Source organism: Manis javanica, chromosome 1 (genome assembly GCF_040802235.1).
Source record: "Manis javanica isolate MJ-LG chromosome 1, MJ_LKY, whole genome shotgun sequence".
Lineage (NCBI taxonomy): Eukaryota > Metazoa > Chordata > Mammalia > Pholidota > Manidae > Manis > Manis javanica.
This window is the reverse complement of record NC_133156.1, coordinates 95042275-95067939: the sequence shown is the minus strand read 5'-3', so window position 1 is coordinate 95067939 and position 25665 is coordinate 95042275. Positions and strand designations below refer to the sequence as shown.

At 38.5% G+C, this 25665-nt stretch overlaps 1 protein-coding gene and 1 long non-coding RNA gene across 8 annotated transcripts in view; one reads left to right on the top strand and one right to left on the bottom strand.

The window, feature by feature from the left end:
- Positions 1-249: 249 nt before the first annotated feature.
- The window catches only part of ANKRA2 (ankyrin repeat family A member 2), a 32622-nt gene continuing 7206 nt past the window's right edge, over positions 250-25665 (bottom strand). For 4 of the 7 annotated variants that reach the window (XM_017653367.3, XM_017653368.3, XM_017653366.3 and 1 more), the window contains 5 exons: positions 25419-25516; positions 24797-24922; positions 24442-24508; positions 23865-23945; positions 22727-23254 (listed from right to left, as the gene is read on the bottom strand). In XM_017653367.3, the coding sequence (XP_017508856.1) occupies positions 23199-23254; positions 23865-23945; positions 24442-24508; positions 24797-24922; positions 25419-25516 (428 nt within the window). In that variant the 3' untranslated portion in view covers positions 22727-23198. Of the gene's footprint in view, positions 389-1488; positions 1695-7888; positions 7953-13614; positions 13698-21897; positions 22075-22726; positions 23255-23864; positions 23946-24441; positions 24509-24796; positions 24923-25418; positions 25517-25665 lie in introns of those variants that run through there. The other 3 variants (XR_005063381.2, XR_001852138.3, XM_017653369.3) reach the window with 3 other exon arrangements.
- On the top strand, positions 321-13465 carry LOC118973853 (uncharacterized). Its single transcript, XR_005063382.2, has 3 exons — positions 321-458; positions 577-660; positions 13277-13465. It is a non-coding gene; the product is annotated as an uncharacterized lncRNA (long non-coding RNA).

The window sequence follows — 25665 nt, the reverse complement described above, 5'->3', positions numbered from 1 at the left end:
TCTGAACAATCGCCACAGTCATTTCTTGTGTCACACACCTTGTCCACATATGTCCAAGTCTTCTGGTTGGGACACTTGAATATCAAGTTTTGTGGGAGACTGCTGGGCAGTTGGCCTATATTAGACAAAGTCATTATTTCTAATACAAAGTATTAATGCATAATAATGTTTTAATTATAATTCTGAATTTTAGTTAGTAGTTGCTGGTGACTATTCCTTAATTTTTATTATTTGTCCATCTCACCACAGTAAGTAGCAGATTCGTCTTCACCATGACTGCAGTCCAACTTGCCATCACAAAGCAGGGAGGGTGGCAAGCAAGTAGTGAGGTCCTCACACAAGAAGCCAAACTGCTGTGGAGCTGTTTTGCATTGTTGATGTGGCATATCTGGAAGATTCATAGGACAAGTACAGGAAGTTGGTGTATGGCATAACCATGAGCATCAAACTTTCATAATGTAATAATCTGCCTATAATGATATGCTTCCTCCTTCCCCTTCTGTTTTTTGCCATTGTTCTTTTTCCCATTATTTATTTTCTTTTTCTTTCTTTTCGTCCCCCTTCCCAAAACTCTAGGCTATGTGGCTTACATTTCTTACAATACCACTGACTTTTGGGCAAACAAGTATGGACTCAATCCTCCTTGAGAAGGAATCAAAGGTGACTGGGATGGTGTCAACAAGCCTGGGTACTGGTTTCAGGTTTGCCACAGATTGGTTCTATTTAGCTCCCTCCATTATTTTATTAGCTAGAAATGGGAACAAAGATAACTTGTTACACTAGCCTCAAGGAAACACTGTGAGTTAAGTTGAGATCTAAATGCAGTGAATCTACTCACTCAAAAATGAGTGGGAGTTTGTCAAAATAATATGCTATTTAGAAAAAAAAAATTTTAAGTACCATAAAAAATGAATTGAAGTTGAGATTTACACCTTAAATAATGTGTATCCAGAAAATTCCAGTTTGGTTTGTGGAGTGGTAAACAGTCTGGAAATGTTTTAGATATCTGGCTTAGAGTTGGTGAGGGCTTGGTGAAGGTGCATTTTGCATCTTGAAAATTTTGTAGTTGAGCCTAGGTTGATAATTAAGAAGCAGATAATACCATAGTTTATATCCCTTAATCCATGACCACATGGATTGTAGTTGTGATTTATTTTTCTCAAATTACTAACAATATTGAACATCCCACCCAATCTAATTTAATACTGAATTATATGCTCTTCTGTATTGCTTACCACTATTTCCCTGGTCTCCCTAATTATAGCAGAAACTCCTTGAAGGTAAAAATCATGTCCTGTGTATACCTGGATTGGAATGCTGGCTTGTCAGTTTACTAGCTGTATGATCTTGGGCAAATCACCTAATCTCACTGAGTCTCAGTTCATGATGGTAATAACAGCAGCCACCTCAAAAGACTGCTGAAAAGAATGAAATAAAGATGGACATGCCATGTACTAACCACTAAACCACTGTTATAAGGAGACTCACCCATTTTGGAAATAGATGAGGGATAAATATACTCTTGTTTGTTGAATGAATTATTAGATCTTTCTCCTAGAGGAGATGCATACTTGCAGGTTTTATAGGCATCCCAAAGGTGATCCCAAGACCCATCACAGCAGCCGTGACTCCAAGCACAAGGAGTGCCACGCAGAAAATCCAGAGAGACTGCCTGGTGGGAGGCCAGCATTGCTCTGTCAGAACAAAACATAAATATGAAGACCAAGTCTTCGTTTTAGGGGCCCGTGTTAATTAGCCAGGTGTCCCAGTTTTTCTCAGTTTTAAAGGCAGGAGCCAAAATTATAGGACCTTAAATGTATTCTCTGAGTTATAGCACTGCTTTTCCTGTTTATAGTTTTTAATTCAATCTTCTGGGCAACCAGACATGAATAAGTATTGCTCCCCTCATTGTGAATACCAAGCTTAAAAATAAAGAAACAGGGCCAATGAGGTGAAATGGCTTCTGAGGTTTATGCTGATGTAAGTGGAACCATCCCACCTCAAGCCCAGGCCTGTCCAGGGCTATGTCCTCTATGCCAGTGTTTCCCCAAGCCTGGTTTTCAGACTACCTGTGTCGAAATCACTGAGGGAAATGCAGATTCCTGGGCCCTACCACAGACCTACAGAATCTGAATCTCTAGCAGGTGGAGAAGAGACCTGCATATTATCTGGGCTCCTCAGGTCATTCTTATACACCCGAGTTTGAGAACCTCAGATGCAGACTCTGGTGCTGGTTCCAACCTGACATTCCAAAGGACATTTGCTTGGTGGAATAGTCCTTGCAGAACAGGAGATGGGAGCTGCTTCCCTTTACAGAGGCTTGACACAATCAGAACTTGCCTGACTGGTTTTCCTGATGTGGCATGAAGAGAACAACAGAGTGCTCAGACTGCTTCAGATCATTTTTGTCAGAGATTAGCCGCAGTGCCTTTTGCAAACAATGAGATTCACTCCTAAGGCAACCCACTGGTCAGTGTTTCTAAATATGTCTGAACCTTCTTCAGAGCCCTGAGTCTCTAGCTATGGGCTTTCTTGGGTGCCCACAAAAAGAATTGGCATTTAAACCCCCTTGTGGGTAAACAGTACAGTTCAATAGAAGATAAATAGGAGGACATCTTTTCATAGAAACCACTCCTAAACTCTAAGGTTTTTGTCCCTTTGGAACTATATCAAGCATAGAAATTATTTTATTTATCACCTGGTAGTACTTCAGGATCAACAGGCCTGCCAACTCACTAAGAATATTCACATTATTGGTGAAGAAACTTTGGCTTAAAGAATCCACAAGTCATAGCCCATAAGTGGTAGAAACAGGCTAGAGCTCAACGGGACACTCCAAATCGTTCCGCCTCCCACAAAGCTGTCCTGAAGGGGCTCACTCTGCGGGTGCACCAAACACTGAGAGCCCTTGCTCCTTAAGCCAGTCTCCTGCTCCTAGGTTCAATATTAATTTGTCCCTCCCACAGTAGCTGCAGCCTTTGAGAATGTTTTTACTCTTTGATTTAAAAATCCCACTTCCAATACTCTATTCTGTACATGTAATTGGATATATAGAAATGTGGAAAGATATTTTTATGTAGCATAATTTGTAACAGAAGATGCTGAATGCTAAAAAATACTCAAAACATTTCAGTTACCTTAAGTATTAAATTTTAAACAGCTGTTTACTAAAAGTGATTTTTAAAAAACTGCTAATGCAAACTAATCATTTAAGTAGAATTAGACATCTAAAAGTTTAATGTATGATGGGTCCTCATATGTGTAAGACAAGTGATAAAAACATTAAGCATGGAAACAAAGACTGGGGGAGTCAACAGTGCCAGTGTCTGGATTGTGGTTCACTTGTTTATCATTCATTCCTTTGGCAAATATTTATGGAATAGGTGTGTCAGGCACTGTGCTAAGCTTTGAAGATATGCTGGTGAACAAGACAGATATAGCCTACCCTCAGTGAACTTACAGTCTGCTGGACAACATTGTGCTTTTTAGCAGGGGGGGTTTTCATCAGAATCACCAGAGGGTGTTTTTAAAAATTCATGTATTCCATGCTTTGCTTCTGAAGTTTGTGGTTCCTGGAGTCAGGGATGGGATTGGGATATAATGAACTTTTTTAGAAAGCTCCCTTAGCGATTCCAAAACACAGCTAGGATGATTGACACTCTTGTGGAGTAGAGGACTCCAAACTTTTGTTATTGTATATCCCTTCAGTAAATGAAATAAAATTAGTATTCCCTCACAAAATATGAATATTTATTTATAAATATACACCTGTACTAGTCCTCTAATATTGTAAGACATTGTCCAAAATTGAAATTTAAGAAGGACAAAATTAAATGTACTATATATAAAAAAATAAAGGTTGTAATATTTTCTTCCCTGACTTCATGGGATCCTCTTGTGCACCCCATGTGGTTCATTTGGGAATTACTTCTCTAAAGGATAATGAGGTTTTGAGTGGCAAAGAAAGGAAGCTAGTTTTAAGAAGTCATTGCTTATTTAGTACAACAGCCCTAAAGGGTGCTCAAAAGGCTAATAATGCAAACCCTAATCATTAAAGTGGAATTAGACTTTAAAACATACCTGTCATCAAAAAAATGGAATTAGAACAAAGCATGTCTTTATTATCTCCGTGGCTAATGAAATAATAATAACAGGCTCAGAAAAAGACTGTCAAAGTCAATAGTTGAATCCATTTGATTGATTCTAAAGCTCCAATTATTTTCTCTATGACATGAATCCTATATATAACATTTTGTAGAGTATATGAATTTTTAAAGTGAATGGATAAATGAACATGTGAACTTTATTTGAAGTCCAAAATAGGTTTCTAGATTTTAAAATCTCAAGAATTGCATAAGCCTCTTATCCATACTAGCTCCCTTTGTCATTGTTTCACTCTTCAGCTTCCATAGTGCATTTTTTTCTAAGTGTCACTGACATGCTTAACAGGAAGGGCTAAGTGGCTCCAAGCCTGGTAACTTAGTGGACAGCTGAACACTGGGAAACCAGAGAGGAGGACCAAAAAGTATCAGTCAACCCTCTGTGGGGTGTTGATGTCCTGGTAGGTTACTGACTTTGTTTTGCCTGTTTCTGACTAAAGGCCACTGGTCCAAGTGATGAAAGGAGAAAGACGGCTTGTGACTTGTGTATGGACACACTTCGTTCCTTCATTCCTGCTGTCTGTGGTGGCATAGCCTGTTTCCAGAAATGCAACATTGATTTAAATACCCAAATGGTTAGAAATACTAAGCGCTAATCCAAATCACCACAGTTGTTGGCTCCAACCCTAGCAAAGAAGGATAAACAACATTTTTCTAAACTGGGAAATGGTTCAGGATTATTTTTCTTTGCTTTTCCAACTCATCAAAGAAAAGCTTTCAACACCAGAATATTTATTAAAATTCTCCTAATACGCTTCATTGTTTTATTAATCAAGGTTATCACAAGCATAGCATCTTTATATCTGTTTTGCTAATTGGCTTCTTTCAAATCATGTTGACATTTTAGTTGTTTTGAACCACCTTTTTTTCCCCAGTTGTTTTTGAACCACCTTTTTTTTCACTTTTGACCTATTCATTAAATAGGTCATGTCTCATTAGCTTCTTTGAAGATTGGCTGCCTTTTTCTGGACATTGTAATCTTACTGATTTGTATGCTTATAAAATATGCAGTGAGGACAGATGGACAGAAGGCTGGAGTGGAGCAGAAGGAATGATTATTTGCCTAGAGCAAGTGTGTACTTGTATGTATGCCATGTACTCTCACAGGTCAGGAAATAATGGTGTGGGCTATTTAGTATAACACAGTTGTCTTTGTGGTGGTCTCAGCCACACCTCAGATGGTGGTGATGCTACCAGCCAGGAATGCCTGGGGTGCTCACCTGGTGCAGCTACTTGCGGCAAGCCCCACAGACATTTCCCCAGCCAGCGGTGAGGCTGGACTGCCTTTGTGGTTCTTATGATTGCAAACACACCTCAGCAACATCCATCAGGGAACTTTGAAAAAACAAGATTTATTATTCACAAGTCCTGGAGGGCATGTAGCACACCCAGGGCCACACAGCCAGGTCACAGGTAGAGAGAAAGAAAGGACCTGGGATTCTGCCCTAACTGGGAACAAGGCTGGGGTGCCAAGGTTCTTGTGGGGTCACTATTGAATTCTAAAACTAAGATTAAAATACAATCTAGATCTTAGTGTTATTATCTGGCCCCTATTTAAAATGAACTCTTGTTGTAGTTGTATCTTGCTCCAAGCAAGCCATTATATATTTAATCACATCTAAAGAAGGTTGTCGGTTTCTTGATCCTGACTAAAGGTGTCAACGGAAGATGTCACATTACTATATCATTACTGCCACCACGCAGACAAGTTACTGCATAACACATCGACTGCATCCTGCTTTCAGAGATGTGTGCCGATTTTGGAGAGGTTAACATGGGAACAAAAGTGTACTTTAGAATTGTTGAAAGAGGGTACATTTGCATAAAAGAGAAATTAGGGACTAATCCTTCATTGTATATAAATTTTCCACAGTAGGCCCTTAAGTAATGACTCTGGTCCTTGAAAATATTATTGGATTTATTAAATCCTAATTGGTAAACAATGTTGATGGCATATCACCTTGCGCAGAGCAGGTGGCAGCTGCACAGGGCAAACTGTGCCTGCTGCCTGCTCCCCCTGCTGAGAGGAAATGCCTCTGAATCCTTATGTAATTTAGTTCTGATCATCTTTCTTGTTCTCTCTCTCTCTTTCCTTCTGGGAAATGTAGATAGAAAATTGTTTACAGTCAGCATCTTCTCTTTCAAAAGAAGTAATTAAGAGCAGACCTCATGAGATAGGCTTCCTGGGATTTTGTGCCTTAGTATTTCAGCCAGGACAATGCTGAGCTATGGTCCTCTCTATTTTGAGCATGTAGCAGAGTGTAGGCTCAAATGGGAGGCCTGGCTCCTTTACTGTTTACTAGCTGTGCCAGTCTTACACCTCTTTGAGCCTTGGTTTCCTTGAATGTCAAGTGGGTATACTCAGCAATTCTTCCACCTCTGAGGCACTCCAGATTGAATCAAATGAGGCCATGGGTGGGAGCATTTTGGTAGCTGTTAAAGGCTTTATACAAATATATAATGAGAATCACTGAAAAAAATACTTGGAGAGTGTTTTGGCAAGTGTCTGTGGTAGTAGAAACAAATCTTTTCAGTTTCAATTATTTTGACTTTTAGAATAATTTGGGACAAACTCAAAGGGCTGGATCTAAATCTGTATAGTATAAAGAATTTAGCCTATTTTTGGGGTTTAAAAATTATGACAAATTGCTATTCCATGGGACTGCCATGAGCCCTGGGTGATGATGTCAAAGCCCTGCTCAGTGAGTGGACACAAGTCTGGTGCATAGGTTGCTGGGAAGTGAGTCCCAAGACCCAGTAGGAGCCTCAGCTTTCCCAAGTGTATGGTTACCTGGCAGGTACGTGGGGGCCTCCTGAGCTGGAACATGAGCCCTTCTCAGAACTTGAGGCAGCCAAACCTCAGGACAGCCCTGGAGTCTCCAAAATGAGCCCTTCCTGAGGCCACGAGGCAGCCTGTGCTTTGGGGATGCTGTGGCAAGGAGACTCAGGACTACTCAAAGCGGGTGAGATGGAGGCCTTTCTGAACTCTTCTGTGGGCTTGTCACTTCTAGATTCCTCTCTCCTTTCCCTCTTGAAGGACCCAGTTTGGAATAATCCTTCCCAGGTCCTGACTAAATCTCTGACAGAGGGATTTTAAGTGTGTGACCCTGGCACCTGGAGATGCAGAAAATTTGGCCCTCAAGATCCTGTGGCCCGTGAAAAATCTGCTCAGGTCATGATGATGGAACATCATTATTAGCAGGAATGAAGATTATTGCTGGCTATTAGTTTGTGAATGGCTTAGACTATTTATAACTTACAGGGCAAAAATCTTAAACAGTTTAACTGAGTATTTTAATTGGAGACTGTGCGTATGTCAATCACATTATTAAAATATGTCTCAATAATGAAACTCATATATGTGTGTATATATGTCAGATGTGTATGTCCATATATGCATATTGACATTTATGGAAAGTTGGCTACTGCATGATTGTAGTGGATGTAACTGAGCTGTTCTTGTGCCTGAACTTTGTCCCCAGGAACCCTGAGGGACTATGGGTAACATAGGCAACAATTTTACCCTCATTAACTTGGTCACTCAGAGTTTATCCTCTGCCCTCCAGGTAAAGCTTCCCAGGAGCCAGAATGTAGGAAAGCCCTGCTGATACTTTAGGTGCCCTTAAGCCATCTGCTGACACAGAGAGGTAATATTACTGGGGATTCCTGGGACATGACCTGGTTGGCAGAGTCCATTTATCCATCTTTGAAAAAAGTAAAAATATCACCTTTTTTATGATTCAGATCTGAAGGTATTTCCTCTGCAGCAGAAAAAGAAGAGACTTCTGTCACCTACAAGAAAAGAAATGGCCTTGACCCTGTGATGCACATGACTTATTCTAGATTACAGAATTTACTGGAGAGAAGTGAGAACCCTGAGGGAGGGTTGAGCTGAGGATCCACCATCTTGCTTCATTCTTATGTGTGCCCATCTCAGCAGTGCTTCTGGAAGAGAGGGAGGGAGAGAGAGGGGGAGGGAAGAAGGGGATTGACGGGGCCTGAACCTTTGGGAAGCATGTGTCAACCTCAGCAGGAACAATTTAGAGCTGCTAAAGATAACCTAGAAAGGTCTCTTTAGGAAAAGGATGATTTATTTCCCAAAGTAATGAGCTTCTTGGTATTTAGGAGGTTCTAAGCTAGGCATACGTTGTGCCCTCATTTGGCAGTCAGACTTGACTGGGCGGGATGGATGAAAGAGCAGACTGGGTGGCCCCAGGTGTCACCTGTGGGAGCTGAGTTGTATGGGGTGGAAGTTTTTCTCAGGGAAGGTTTGTGAAGGAGGTTGAGACAGTGAAGGATGGAGAAAGAGTATGGTGGATGTGTCTGCTACCTGGCCCATAGCTGGTCCTCTCGAATCTGGAATCATATCCAAGCCCTGGAGAAAGAGAGAGAGAGAGGAGGAGAGGGCAGGCGATGGGAAACATAACTGGAACTAATGGACCTGTTTTCATGAAGGACTCCCAGTCCTCAGGTGGCAAAGTGGGACCCAGAGGTTGGGAGAGGGGTATTCTCCTTATTTCCTTGTAACTATCAACATTCTTAGCATCAGAAAACAATTCTGGTTAAATAGAAAATAAATTGACTGAAAGCGATTGGTTACAGCAATACCAGGGAGCCTTCAAAAGAAGGCCGGAGGAATGCCAGGAGCAAGGGGGCCAGGCAGCTGCAGGGCCACAGGTGGAATCCTGCCAGTGAGGACATGGCTGTCACATTTGGTACAGCATCTGCTGCTCCCAGAAGCCGGATATTGGGGTGGTCACTGCTCTCACTGCTGTGACTCCACTGTTCTTACTGCTTGAGGCCAATAGCTACCAGTTAAACATCTGTGGCAGGACCATCTGAATGGTTAAACCTCCATCACATACTTGCACTATAACTGCAAGGGAGGTTGGGGGGTGGGGAGGTAGGGAGAGGGAAGGCTGGATAAAGGAGAGGCTAGGGAAGGAACACCTGGATTTTTGGCTTCTTTAAAGGGAGGCGATTTGTTGAGACATTGTTTTGGGAGCACCAGGGAACTGGTGAATTTAACCATGCAAAAATAAAATATGCCTGCTCTGAAAAACTTAACATAAAGTCAAAAGCCAAATGACAAATTGGTTGCTGGAATAAACTTCCTGGAACATCTTGTTTAAGATGAATCAACAGGTCATCTGTTTACTTACCTTTATGCACAAAAGAAGAGAGAGTTTTAAGGCTATTGTTTTTAATAAAGAAGAATGGCAGTTTATATCTTCTAGAATTACAAATCTCCATGTGAATACAGTTATCCATGACTACCAGTCAGCATACAAGGTTTTCAGAGATTAAAAGCTGTGTTTTGCAGGAACAATATAAAACTCTGAAAGCCAGATATCTCAGTAAAGGGCTTTTTACAAGCAATCTTACAAGGAAACTTTTGTGGTTTCTTAATATAAAACAGTATTTCATTGTAAATGTTTCAGCACTCAAATTTATCTACAACTTATTTTTAAGTTACTACTTAGCATTTCATCTTTTATGCTGACATAGTAACTCTTTCCTCTATTATCTGCAATTAGTAATACCTGGTTTTGTCAAGATACAGAATTCTATTTGCTAAAATTGAGTCCAAAAGTGCAGGCCTTAAAGATATTTATGACTAGGTAAAATAACAAGGAACTCTGGCTATACCATTCTACTTTTATATGATGGACATCTATAACCCCCTTTCTCCCAAGTTATTTTTATAGGCTGATATTCTTTTGGGGAATTTTCTATTCCCCATTTTCAACTTTGGGTCGGGGTGGGCCCTAATTGACTTAAACTAATCAGCACATCCTTCTACCTTGACCAAACTGATTGGATTAGGGATGGGCACATGCCTATTCAGAGAGAAAGAGTGAGAGAAGGAAAGAGAAGACAGTCCTAGGAAAGCATAGAGTGGGGACGTGAGGTCTGGAATTTCTGCACTGAATGGATGAAGCCAATGCTGTGGGAGGCAAAAGGAAGAGAAATAAAGACAAGAGATCCTTGTTGACATCATTTCAGCTGCTGGATTAGGTTTCATCTAAATTTGTGATTATTTATTGGATTTTTCAATTATGTCCTTTGTTATTTACATGAGTTGAGTTCTAGCTCTGGCAACAGAATGATTTCTAATTGATACACTGGGGAAAATACCTGCAATAAAGTATTCCTTAGTCCAAAAAATATTCCTTCAAAAGAATGAAAACACAAGCCACAGATTGGAAGAAAATATTTATGAAAGACATATCTGATAAAGGACTGTAATCTAAAATATACAAGGAACTTTTAAAACCCAACAATAAGAAAACAAACAAGTTGATTAAAAAATGGGCCAAGGACCTTGACACCTTTGTTGTACTTCACCAAAAAAGATATGTAGATGGCAAATAAACATATGAAAAGATGTTCCTTACCATATGTCATCAAGGAAATGAAAATTAAAACAATGAGATGCCACATACACTATCACAATGGCCAAAAGCAAGAAAACTGACAATACCAAATGCTGATGAGAACTGTAGAGCTACAGGAACTCTCATTTATTGACAGTAGGAATGCAAAATGGTAACTATGGAAGACAGTTTGGCAGTTTCTTCCAAAACTAGACGTACCATTACCATCTAGCTATCATGTTCCTTGGTATTTACCCAAAGGAGTTAGAAACTTAAGTCCACATAAAATTGCACCCAGATGTTTATAGCAGCTCTATTCATGGTTGCAAAAATTTACCAAAATGTCCTTTAGTAGGTGAATAGATAAATACCTGGCATATCTGGACAATGGAATCTTGTTCTGCACTAAAAAGAAATGAACTATCAAGCCATGAAAAGACATGGAGGAACCTTAAATGCATATTACTAAGTGAAAGAAGCCAGTCTGAAAAGGCTGCATACTATATGATTCCAGCTATATGACATTCAAGAAAAGTCAAAACTATGGAGACAGTAAAAAGATCAGAGGTTACCAGGGATTAGGAGGGAAAATGGGATGAATAGGCAGAGCACAGAGGATTTTTAGGGCAGTGAAAATACTCTGTATAAAACTATAAGGCAGATATGTGTCATTATACATTTGTCCAAACCCATAGAATATACACCACCAAGATGAACTCTAATATAAACTCTGGACTTTGGGTGATTATAATGTGTCAATGCAGGTTCATCAGTCATAACCAATGGACCACTGTGATGGGGGATGTTGACAATGCAAGAGGCTATGCCTGTGTGGGGGTCAGGGAGCATATGGGAAATCTCTGTTCCACTGTGAACCTACAACTGCCCTAAAAAATAAAGTCTTTAAAAAATGAGAAATATTCCTTAGGATATACATTTCCTTAGTATATAAAGCATTTTTTAAATTAATAAGCAAAAGAACAATATCCTAATAGAAAATTGGGCAAAGAATACAAATGAACACTTAAAAAGAAATACCAGTGCCTTATAAGCATGTGAAAAGGTGTTCAACTTTGTTTGTGATTAAGTAATTGTAAATTAAAATGAAAATGAGCTATCATTTTTAGTCACTAGAATGAAAAAAATCAAAAAGTTAGAAACCATGGAGTGCTGATGAGCAATCCTGGCCTACTCAAAGATCGTGAAGATTTCTCCTGTGTTTTCCTCTCAAAACTTTATGATTTGGTCTTTCATATCAGGTCTAGACCTATAATCCATCTCCAGGTAATTTTTTAATAAAATGTGAGAGCTCAATTTTAATTTTTTTCCACATCAGCATCCAGTTGACCCAGCACCGTTTGTTGAAAAAAACATGGTTCTCTTCCCTAAACCAAGTGTTGCCTTTGTGTAAAGTAGCCAGCATATGCCCAGATCTGCTTCTTGACTCTATTCTGTTTCACTGGTCTGTTTGTTTTGTCAATAGCTATCTTCACTGTAGCTTTATGGTTAAGTTTTGATATCTGGTAATTTTACTCTTCTTTGTTCTTCCTCAAGTTTTGGCTCTTCAAGATCCCTGCAGTTCCATATGAATATTAATATGGCCACTCCAACATCCTTTTGGTTTATATTTGATGGGTGTCTTTCCCCATCTGTTTACTTTCAATCTAACTGCATCCTTATACTTAAAGTATGTTTCTTTAAAATAGCAATTAATTTGTATCCTGTCTATTCTTTGTTCCTATATTTCTCATTTCCTGCCTTCTTTTGAATCATCAAGTATTTTTTTATTGTTCTATTTTATCTTCTCTATTAGATTTTTAGTAAATTTATTTTATGTTGTTCTTTTGCTCTTATACTTAAGGTGCCTGGTCAGGGCTCTCCAAAGTGAATTTCATATGTGTTGTGTTTATTCCTCTTTTTCCTTCTTAATGGAATGCCAGCGCTTCTCCCCACACAGTGCAGTTGCTACAGAAGACACAGGCCCTCACTTGAATGGGTATGACTAGTGCATGCTAGGTTAATCTCAATCTCCATAACTGTTTCAGGAACAGTATATGACCCAGTTGAAGTATTTGAGATTAGAGGAGAGGTTTTCTGGGCACTTCCAGGGAAGATCTTCCTCACTGTTCTGGAAGGAAGGGGTATGCGACACCTCTTCCTCTCACTGTACAGAAATACAGACACATATGGCCCCTGTTGTTGTTAGAAACCACAGTGCAACCCTGATGGATACCACATTTAGGATAATGCTGAATTGTGGCAAGCAGAGTGCAGAAACTAAAGTAATGGGTCTAACTTGACATCACTGAGCTGCTCCATCAACCAACCTTGAAGTCCACCTAATTCTAGACTTCCTCCCATATGGGCAAATACATTTACTTACTTGTTTAAGTTGTCTTACATGGGTTTTATTTTATAGCTGAAGTCATCCTAACAGATAAAAGAAGTACTTAAAAGTAGTAGAGATATATTTTTTTGAATACTTAAATACTGGGGATTCTGACCTTGGCTTTCTGAAGCCACAGACATACTTTTCTTCCCCAAATTCATCCCTATTTGACAAACTTTTGTTATTTATTAACTCATATTGTTTGTGGCTAATTTGTACTGCATTTTCTCCCTGACTAGATTCCTGAGGCACAGTGGTTATGACACCACCACCTCGCACAAACCTTGGCATTTGTGTTAGGCTCTTTCTTGTAAGACAACAGTTGTTGATATATCTGATTTTTCTCTTAGTAGGAGGCTGTGTGAAAGCTGACCAAGTATGCAGTGCTCTCTTGGGGAAGGCCCTGTAACATCTCATCAATTGTTGGGAAAGGCAACATCATCTTTTAATGAAGAAGCTGGGACGGTACAGAGAAATTGGTTTATTTTCTGGAGAAAGCAGTAAGGTCAACTCCAGCTCAACTGGGACATACTCACAACCTGTTCCTGAAGCAGCTGAGAGAACTCTGAGGCAGGGGCTCCTGCAGTGAGTTCATTCTTGTTGACAGTTTCCTGGCAGGCAAACACCAGGATGCTATGTAAGGGGAGAGAGAAGTTTTTCATAACAGGCGTGTCATGGAGGAGGGTACCTGGCCTTGTGGATGAACCCTGTGAGCTGGCATGAGTCCTGCGGGGCCTGTGCTTCAGTCAATGCCTCCGTCCCAAAGGAAACCTAAGAACAAAGGAATAACAAGACAAGCTCTTTGGCATTTGTTGGTGTACATTGCTGTCCTGGATGTTCAGGACCCCTTTTTATCCAAAAGGTAAGCAAAATAAGTAAACAATTGCCTGGCATCACGAGTGGGCTCTGTCTTTCAGAAACACAGATTAATAAAGGTGGTCAGTCACAACTAACTCCTTGAGTGACAAAAGATGAATTACTCACAAAAGGTAAGATGAGTGTTTTGAAATCTTTTATTTTGTCACATAGGCTTAAAGGGAACGTATTTATCTTTACAAAAGAATCATAGCAGGTACCAAAAGGCCAGAGAGAAAGGATAAACCAGGTCTTTCATAGGGTTCTTTTGTAGGCAGGCTGGCAATGTCAGAGGCAAGTGTGAGAATGTGATTTGGAATATACTGGTTCTACCAGCCAGGAGCTAATTGCCCCTAGAGCAGTGGTTCTCAGTTTTGACTGTGTATTAGAATCACCTGGGAAGCTATTATGTGTCCGTATATGTCATCTCAGATTAATAAATCAGACTCTCTGGGGGTGAGATCCAGGCCTCGATGTTTTCTAAGTCTCTCCAGGTAATTCCATCGTACATCCTAGCCTGAGAACCAGCAGCCCTTCAAGTGGAACTTTCTTCCACCACTCTCAGATTCCCTGCCCTCTACCCACCTCAGGACAGAGAGGTTTCTGCTGTGTCAACAGGAGGACTGATGCTGGGACACAGTAGAACAGATAGTATATGAGAAACCCGCTAACAGGCATATTAGAGCCTTGAACATGCCTCAGTTCGCATGAAATTGTTAACGTGTCCTCAGGATATATGGGAGGAGGGGTGATCATTTTGAGGCAGTGAAACTGACCCTGGAGGCAGATTCACTAAGTGAGATCTGAGGGGCAGGGCAGGGCACCGGGTCTGCGTGGGCCTCCCCTGCACCCCCAGGGCTCAGTTCAATCCAGCACGGAGGACAGGCCCATAAATGTGTGTTGAAGGATTGAATGATTGTTAGGGGAAATTTCTTCTTTCAAACCTTTAACCTTTGGAGAAGAGATGGTGAACAGAAGATCAACTGAGCGTCATGAAGTTATTTATGATGCTTCCCATGAACTCATTCTGGGATTTGTAATATGTCCGACTATTCTCAGTGAATGTGAAGAGGGAACATAACAGAAAAACTAAAAATTTAAGATGCTTTCCAGGTTCATAAAATAACATGAGTGAATCTGAGTGGACAGCAATTTCAATTAATTTATGAATAAATATAAAACATGGGGCAAAGGTGTCCATAGTGGTCTGTACTCCTTTTCACAGATGGAAGAACTCAGTAAGCAGTGAACTTGGGAGGGTCTATTCTCAGTGTAATAATTATGTATATGATTGTAATCTCAAGTCCATAGAGCATAAAATCACCAATAATAAAGGTTCTTGCTTCCAGTCACTGACATGGTAATAATGCAGGTGGATTTTCCCTGCACACAGCTAGTATTGCACAGCATTCACTCTAAAGGAAAAGGCTTTACTGTCTGAAGAGGAGAATCTATGCAAAAGACAGAATAAACCTTTGACATTTACTTCAATCAAAGAATATTCTCTTTGGGTTGTATCCTTTTCTTAAATGACTGCATTTCCTGTCTAAATACACATCTAAAAAAGTTTCAGTCATGTTATGATCCTTTTTCATATCTTATTGTTATCTTTTATTTTAAAACCAGTATATACATGTTATAAAAATTTCTAAACAGTAAAAAATGTGGCAAGTTATTGTTAGCATTTTGAATTTTATCAATAGTATTCACTACAAAGGAGTAAGGTGGTAAACTTTTGACATTCTCATTAGGTATGTAAATATGAGAAGGCCTGTCAGAAAATTTTTGAATATTGAAGAGAAAGAATACTTAAGAAATTTTGTAATAACTAGAGTTTGTCTTGCCTTTCATTCTACTTTTATTCACTTTACAGCCATCATATTTGTAAATATTTTATTTATCACACAGGAAACCTCTTAGTAGATCTGAATACATGCAATGTCACCTCTGGAAATATAAAAATTCAAGGATATAATTTGCATGAAACATCTAACTATAGATCATATATGTATATATAGCCAATTTGTTTTAACAAAATAATTTTAACAGTCTGTATGTATAAAGATAAAAAGGCATGGTAATGAAATCAGAGTGTTCTCTAAAAATCAATAGACTGGCATTTTAGAGAAAATTCAAAGCTATAAACTTAAAAAATATAGCTTAATGACTAACAGCATCCACTACATTTTCCTTAAAAGCATTTATATTTATTCACACTATTGGCAATATTTTTTTAAAGTTCAGGAATATTAAAAGTATTAACCTTTTTCATTCAGGTCTCCAGTTCGTAGTTTCTCTCACTGTGGATGAATTACGTAGTCTAGGCAGGAGGGTGATGTTAGAAACGTTGTCAACAACACTAGGATGCCTATATTAGTTTACCTGTCAGTGGATAAAAGGAGGGTTGCCTTAACCCCAGGCTGCCTTTCACTGAAGTACTAAAAAAGGTCACAGCCACATAACATTTCATTGTCATGTGATACAAGGATTAGCTAGAGAAATGTAATTTGATTCACTATTTACTATTTACTAAAAGGTCCCAGACTTAGCGAAGTTACATGTTAACTTGGATATTTCTATCTGGTAGAGAAGCAGATTGTTTTTCTTGTAGAAAAGATCCCCAAACTGACAATTTATCTCCCTGTTGGACATTAGCCAGATTTGTACATAATTCACTCTTAATGTTGCTAAAAATATCTAGCTTCTCAAGTGCTCTTGGAGCCAGTTTTCAAATTTTACTGGTTTCCTCATTAATAAATTAAATAAAATCCTTGTCTCATGTTTACATTTATTTCTGTAAGGGAGCCATATGACTGATAATTATATTTTATCAGTTTTGAAGGTCATCCACTGAGATGTTTTAGGGGTTGATCTGATGTAGACTAATGATTCACCTTCGTATCTCTACTTAGCTTCTGAAGTGAATCCTGGGCAACAGAACTTTAACATTGCTGACTTACTAGTTCTTTTTCCCCTTTCTACTGATATGTATCTGCTTTTATTTCTGGTTTGTACCCCTTCAGTTAGCCCTACTGTGGCAGGAATGATTGGGGGTTTGCTTTGTGGCTGGACTGCTTGGCGACCTCTGTTGGAGGCATGATGAAAACATGGCCCCTCTTAGGTGAGATGACGGAGAATCAAACTTATTAGTCTTTTTTTTTCTTTTTTGTGTTCTGTTTTGTTTTTTGATCTTGTCTTTTTGCAACCTCAAATCAATTAAGAATTACATGCTTAACAGAAAAGAAAATAACTCCTTAAGTTTTTGTGTTTTTGGTTCACTTCTGACCATGGCTAAAGTTGTAAATCCAAAGCTACAAACTCTTCATGTGTTTGTATATCTGCATGTCTGTAATTGAGAAACACCTTTACCACTTATTATGTAAGTAGAAGTATTTTCCTAACACTGGAGGGTATTATAAAACTAGATTATAGTGTCTGTTAAGTTAAAGGAGCATTGCTCTGATAGGTTCATAGGGATAAAAATCACTTATATGAATCAAATATTCCCTCAAACCTCAGAAAATAAAGAAATGGAACCTCCAGTATTTCAAGTGTGCAAGAGCTTTAAGAAAAAGACTGTTTTTATAGGAATTGTTAGCTCAGAAACACTTTAAGAATCCAAGTTCACATAATGAAGGTAAATTAGGTTGGTTTAATAATTTTGGTTCTTGAAAAATAATACCCATATGAATCCAAATAATATCCAAACTCTTTATCCTGAGTTTATCATTCTGGAGAATGATAAGCATACATTTAATTTTTTGAAATAAAATTTGGGTTGGTTATCTCAGGAAAAGACTAGTTAATCTGAATTTCCTAAACTTTTTATACTGATTTACTGATCACTTAAGATAAAATATGCTACCTAATGTTCCAGATTATAAAAGTACACATTTATACCCAATTAAATTGCATAGTGATTTTGACAAACCTCTAATATCACCAGTAATTAAGTTTTATAATTTGTCAGCTTAAACATGATTTCCAAAATTCCAAAATCCTTAAGCAACTTAAAACTTGGATTAATAGTTACTAATGAATACTATTAGATATCTAAGTAATTTCCAAGTAAGATGGAATTTTGAAACATTTATTATTAAGCATAATTTTAGCATATGTACTTGTGCTTCTTATTTTTATATGCTATATGCTATATATTGGCTGCATCTTTGGGACACATTAATGAATGTGTTCATTTTCACCACTCTAAGAAAGTATAATGGGAATGTATGTGGACTTAGAAAGCTGTATATTCATGAGATTTCTACCCTGGTGACATGCTTGTTTATGACAGGCAATTCTCAATTCTTTACTTCCCAGTTTTTGCCATGAAGAATTACTAATCTGGCTAAAAGTTGTAATTAATATAACTGATTTAGACTGTATTAGAGTCAATGGCAGAGATGCAACTGTGTATGTTCTTCTGTTTTTCAAGAAAAAAGAAGATAATAGTTTTGATCTAAAGTGCCATCTTGTTATAGAATATGAAAGAGTAGAGTGTGTGTAACAAATTGAAGAGGACATAAGGGAAGGAAATTTTATTTCTGGTTTATAGCACTTCATCTGAAAAGAAGCTATATAAATGTGTTAGAATTTTGGCAAATTTTTCTGTCTTGATGGCCTTATATACAAGGTGGTTTAAGGGGAAATAAAGGAGATCACAAAATCTTTGCTAACAAATTTGATGTTTAATCCAAAGTAATAATTTGGTTTTCTCACTGTTAAATGATAAATTGGTTTTAGAGCTCTAGCCTAGCCTAGCCTAGCCTTAGCCTTAGCCTTAGCCTTAGCCCTAGGGCAAGCCTAGGCCTAGCCTTAGCCTCAGTCCTAGGCCTAGCCGTAGCCCGAACTTGAGAACTAAATTCTATTTCAGCCGCCCAGGCTCTGCTACTTTGCTGCAGCCTGAGCTATAACGTTAACCAAGAAATCAAGGGCAACGTTGGCTAGTGAGAATATGCCCCGACGTGTGCCCTGACATTGTAACTAAGAGGGGCACACCCCCCATCACGTGGTGTTGTCCTGATCCTAAGACCATGAACAGAGGGCATCCTACAAAACCCCGGTGCAGCCTAGCCTAGCCTAGCCTAGCCTAACCTAGCCTTAGCCTTAGCCTTAGCCTTAGCCCTAGGGCAAACATAGGCCTAGCCTTAGCCTTAGCCTTAGCCCTAGGGCAAGCCTAGGCCTAGCCTTAGCCTCAGTCCTAGGCCTAGCCGTAGCCCGAACTTGAGAACTAAATGCTATTTTAGCCGCCCAGGCACTGCTACTTTGCAGCAGCCTGAGCTATAACGTTAACCAAGAAATCAAGGGCAACATTGGCTAGTGAGAAGACACTCCGACGTGTGCCCTGACATTGTAACTAAGAGGAGCACGCACCTCCATCAAGTGGCATTGTCCTGATCCTGAGACCACAGAGGGCGTCCTACAAAATCCCGGTGCAGCTTGCTCCATGGTCACAGGCACAGGAGACAAGGGGAGAGCCCAGCCTTGTCAGACTGAATAACACAGAGGGACCTACCTGTGTCCGGGGCAGAAAAGGGACATGAGTTGGAACGGTGAAAGGTGAGCCGAGCCTACAGTGAACAGCGCCAAACCTGTGAGCATGTCTGAGGTTTGAGAAATGCGCTGTGGCCAGGCCCAGGAGCAGCTGGAGTGGGAATTCTCTCATTGTTTCCAGCTCTTCCCCAAGTCTCAAATTATCTCAGAATAACGAGGGTTCAAAAAAAAATTACTAATTATTCTTATTATTCTTATTTTTGACTGTCATGAAGCAAATTTTTTATACTCACAGATCCCTAGAAACAGGAAGCTGCCATGCCATGCTGGGGTCTTATGGGGAAGCACCAGGGTTGGTCAGGAAGCAGACAGATTGAGGGAAAAGCATGGGCAGGGCCTTATTGTGGTTTCCATGGGAGAGGGCAAGGCAGGGCAGGGCAGGCAGGTTTAGGATTAGCTAGTTTGAATCATTTTAGAAGGCTCGAGGTGGAGGTTTTGTCTCTAGTTACCTGGGACTTGGTCCTGGGGATGATCAGGGCAGAGGACTACTACCTCCTGGACTCAGAGAGCCAGATGGAGGTGGTTCACAGCACTGGGATCCGGATTGGTTGGTTTGTATAAGAAAGGTGTGCCCCCGGATGAGTAGTTTGCATCTCTAAGAACTGGCTAGCCCAGTAATTCTGGTTGCAGTGCAATAGACCCTGGGGATTTTACTGGGAATCACTGCCTCTAACAGCCACTGTCTCTTTCTTCTTATTAACATAACCCTATTTTGCTTGGGATAGATTTTCAGCTAAAAATCTTAATTTGTTAGGCTTCCTTGCAAGTAGGAGTGGCTATGGACATTTCTGGACAAGGAGATATAAGTGGAAGTCTACATGGTGGGACTTCCAAGAAGGGGACTTCCTGAGAAAAGCTCAGTGACATGTGTCTCCTGCCCTTTGTCCTTCCTCCTTGGTCTTGTCTTGAACGTTGATACACTGGAGCTGCAGGGACCAAACAGCAGCCTTGGAGAAGTAAGTCACCTGCGGGCATGGACTAGGTCTAGCCTAGCCTAGCCTAGTAAAATTAACAAATAATCAGTATAAAAGTAAAATGAGAAATTTTAGTGAGGAAGCATATCTTTAAGAGATGTGAAAGGCTTTATTTTCTCAACTACTCAGATATATACGTTAAAATTAGTTATTGCTAGAAGAAATTAGTTCACATTAAAAAGTAGATTCAGATAAAAGCAGAATTGATTCTAACACTGGCACTTAATACTTTACTTCTGAGTTACAAAAACAAGGGGAAAGACTTAATAATTACCAAGTGGTTTTTAATTATCTTCTATCACCTCACAACCAGTTTAGATCCTCCTTTAGTTTATTGCAAGAAACAGAAACCCCTGATTTGAATAAGAATTTATACCCATTGACTAGCCTCATTGACTTTCTTAACAAGCTGGGTCAATTGCTCACACCCAGTGAATAGACTCATTTACTTTCAGCCGGGTAAATTCCTCAGCTAGGCCTGGCCAGCAGCCATGCTGCTAGGCTAGGCCAGGCCTAGACTCTAAAAGGTTATTCCTGACCTTCGGTGTAATCTGCATGGATTGCAGTAATTCCAGGTCTCACCAGAATAATTTCTCTGCTTTGTGTTGATCTCATCTTGATTATTAAAAAAAACAAAACAAAAAGTAGTTTCTTATGATTATCTTACCTTCTATGTTTACTTCAAAACGTTTTATTATCATTTTGGTTAAATGTATAATCAATTGTTTTTTAGCACCCATGCTATTATTTACTGGAACTGTCTAAATATTGTCTGATAAATTTTTGGCTTTACATCCTCCAGATAGATTCTAAATTTAGAAAAGAAGTATTTCTAGTATGTCTTGTATACATGCATTTATCTTTGAGATTTCCTAGAGGGCCCTTGAAAAATCACCAAGATTTTTTACTTCACTTTATAAGAAGAGGGATGATAGAAATAATCAGGTTTTTTTGGTGTTCTCCATATTTCTTACTTGGCTCAATATTACTGTAAGAGCATCATGGGAACTGTCAAATAAGAAATGTCCATCCTTCCCTATGTTGTTTGTATGGGTGAAATGTTATTAGTATGAATATTTCAGATATTGTAAGTTTTATGGAAAGGCCCTGGAGATTTGTTAATGCCGTTTTAGTATGTCCTTACCCTGAGGGAAAATACTGACCCATTTTTTAATGAAATAATTATGTGGACTACCACAACAGCATGTTACTCTTCTTAATCCTGTTACTGTTATTAAAAGAAACTACTCACAATCATTGAGTCTCACAATCCTTTTATCAGATGCTTTTCTGAAGGTTCTACTCAAAGCTCAGAGCCTCTAAGAAAGCCTCAGAGGGTACCAAGAGTACCAGGTGTAGTCCCCACTCACCTTTAAGTTCCAAGACTGTCAGTGGATGTCTAAAGCTGCAGATAGTACTGACCCCTACAGATAATGTTTTCCCTACACATAATGCACCTATGATAAAGTTTAGTTTATAAGTTAGACACAGTAAGAGATTCATAATAAAGAACTGTAACAATATACTGTAATAAAAGTTATGTGAAAGGGGTCTCCTTTTCTTAAAATACCTTGTTGTATTGTACTCACCCTGCTTCCTGTGGTGATGTGAGATAATATGCCTATGAGATGAGATGAAGTGAGGTGAATAACGTAGGCATTGTGACCTCTAGTGCTAGGCTACTGTTGACCTTCTGACATTACAGGAGGGTCATCTACTTCCAGGCTGTGGATCACAGAGGGTCCTTGAAACATGGAAAGTGTAAACTATGGGAAAAGAGGGAGTATTGAACTCTTACTACAGTTATCAGAAAGAATAGACTGAGTACAAGCTTTATAACTGACCATTTAAATTACCTTTTAGACTGTACCAGTAGACTGAGTCATACTTTCTGTTGTATTTTGTTTGTCTCTTTTTGGGGATCAGAGTTTCTGGATTCTAGGATTCTAAAGGTTCTTGTCAATCCAGACATATTTTATACAAGTCCATTGGTTAACTCAAGATCTTGGGAAATGAGAATGAATTGATGAGGGAAATTTTAGGTGTGATTGTTTGTGTGAACTATTGTATTTTTTTAATGGACATGTGTAGAACCCCTTTCTCCTTCCTCCTTAGATATTGCTAACCTTCAATTTAGTAGCTATACATCAGTAAATGGAAATATAACATTTTAAAATATCTGATCCTCTCTGACATCCTCAGAATTCAGAAACAAACATTTTCTAAGTGAATCTCCTTACTTTTCATAACAAAATAGTTATTGGCATATATTTAATAAAAATCTGTCCCTCTTTCTATGAAAATATGATTAGACAAATAGATTGTTCAACAAAAGTCACACCCAGAGAGTTATATTTGAGAACGATGCTCCTAATCAAGAAGAGAGTTCATGTTAAGGAATAAAGGGTTGACTAAAAATCAGTATGCAAACTAACAGAAAAAGTACTTTATTTATTTATTAACATCATTTTGTAAACAATCACACTGTGCATTTTTAAGATTCAACAATAACAATTTTTTTTCCTATGGATTTATAGCAAACTCTATATAAAATCAATGGGTTAATACAAGAGTGAAAATGAACAGGGTAGAATAATTTTGAAAATGTTAAATTACAGCACTTGATATAAAGACAGATAACTATCTGTACCATAAAAATTTACATGCCTCAAAACATTAATTTATAATTTTAAATATGCAGCAAAACACATTTTAAAAAGAGCATCATTTTTATTATAAACCAGTAAATTACTTAAAGGAATATTTATTAAAACTTACTAAAAATCAGTAAATATTGCAACTGAGGTAAAAATTTATAAGTAAACAAATCTATCATTTGTAATGGCCAAAAAGTAAATGGAGGGCACACAACAGTTTCTGATGACTATCTCTACTCCTTGATATTTTGAAGCAGCTTCAGTAAATGTGACTCAATGACCTGTTGAACTAAAACAGACAGGTGATCAAGACCACAGCATGTTGATTATAGAATTTTAAAATGAACTATCAAATTCAACTTAACACCCCCAACCTCTTCTTAAAATAAAGTTAATTCTAAGTAGGATACATTGAGTCTGGGGGTGATGAGATTACAACACAATACTGAAATATATTTAAAACACAGTCAGTGACTTAGTTTGTCCAATTGCTAGACTTGGATAATTTCCCAAGTTACTGGACTCTGTTACTGGATTCTAAATTTTGAAACTGAAGGAGAGTCCAGAGTACAAGGTTATTATTCTAAGGAAGAGAAAAAGGGCCAACTATAAAGCATTTTATAAAAAATTTGCTATGAAAATGTCAAACACATACTATAAATAGGTGTGCACATATCCTTCTGCAACTAATTATTTGGGCTGGTGAAAAGTAATAGGAACAAATCATTTCTAGACTGCAGGAATCTGTTGATTTTGCCCACAGTTAAAAGTATTTGTTAGGAGTTAGGATAACATGCAATGGTCCTATGACTACAAGTGATAAAAACAGTTTGTGCCACTGGTTTGTGCTACTTATAGGGCTTTATTAAAATGAAACTTGAGAATTCTAAAATACTCACCGCTTCTATAGCCCAAAGCTACAGCTAAATCCATAGAATTATATCCAGAGTCAGTTTCAATCGTTGGGTCAGCTCCATTTTCTATGCCAAAATACAAAAGTCTACATAAATAAAGTGAAAATATGGATATGTCTATTACTGGCTCATGTGCAACTAGCAGAACAGATTTGCAGCAAACGTGGAGGGTATTTTCAGGGTGGTCTGACAAAGTAGAGTATGTGAAGTGCAGAGAATTCACTTTGATGGGTTGAAGGGAAGGCACTGTTTCATCCTCTAGAGCAGCTGAAACTCATCAACAACTATAGACAGAACTTATGCATAAAGTCACAGTGGACAGAGCAAACAACTGTAGATTCACATGTGAGCCCCCAGAGGAAAGCACCAAGGACAAAAGCTCCAGCCGCAGGCCTGCCGCGTGATGGAGCTGCTGCTCACAGGGGAGTGTTTCAGAGCGCAAGAGCAGGATTAACATGCTAATAATGGTTGTTAAGTCTCCTAACACCCAGGACCAGCTTGTGAAAAGTAAGATAAAGTCTTCACACGCTGTTTTCCAAATAGTTTACTTTTCCCTGCTTACCTAACAGCATTTTCACACATCTCACATGATTTCCATGGACAGCATAAAGCAAAGGTGTCCCTCCATTCTACAAAAGGAAAAGGTGATTTGGTTTTTCAAGGTGAGCAAGATTTGAATAATTTAATACTGCTATAAGTTTTACTAAGAATTGGGCATGTAAAAGTAGTTTAAGGTGATTTTAATATTTTGTGAAGAATACTTAAATCAGAACTAATTGAGTTTATGACATTAACTTTTTCTTTCAGGTGTTTAACTAATTCATTATTTTCCATGTGTTTAATAAAATTTGTCTTCTCAAATCAAATAAATCCTAGAGTTTATTAAAGTAGTTTAAAACTCAGTATTATGGACTCACCCAATCATATTCATTTACATCAACTCCACAATCAAGCAGCATTTTGACAATATCTGTGTAGCCTTTACTACAGGCCAATGACAGTGCACTTTCTCGACCTTTTCCTAAAAGCTGGGGATCAGCACCCTAGAGTGGCAGGTGGAGAGAAAAACTTTTCAATTCGTGTAAACAAGAATATTGCATTTTCTGTTAATAGTAATTACAGTTCAATGTTTAGGTTATGTAGCATTCTAGGGTTAATGAAGAAATAATGCAAATTTCTATAGCTGGATGCTTATCAAGGTTGTGTAGGTGCCTTCCTTCCTCCCTCTATCTCAATCCTAACTGTCTTTTCACTCTGGAGTCAGATAACATCTCCTCCACCAAGCTTCTACAGGACTGACAATCCTTTGTTTGCCATGCACTTAAGAGGGGGCTGGGTATTGTCTCTCTCACTGTTTCCTGTATGATTAGTCTTGCCTGCCCAACCAGATCCAACTCCACATGAAAAGCATTAAAAATTTTTTTGGATACTCTATCATTACATCTAGTTGGCTGGAGATACAAAATCTTTAATAAACTGAACTTAAGTTTACTTAACTGAACTTAAGTAACTATATATTTTCCAATGTGTTTTACTTACATTCTGAAGTAGAAACTCTACCACAGCTATTTGCCCATGTGCTGCAGCCCACATTAGAGGCGTAAATCCTTCTTCGTCTGTGTGATTGATAACATTTTCTATTTAAAAGAAAAGCAATTTTTGTGATCTAATTTAACAACCACATTATTATTATCAGTATGAAAACACTGGTATCCTCAAAAGTTGACTATATTACTCAATGAGGTTCACTTTGTGCTGACTTTTGTTCACTTAAGTCCTATTTTTA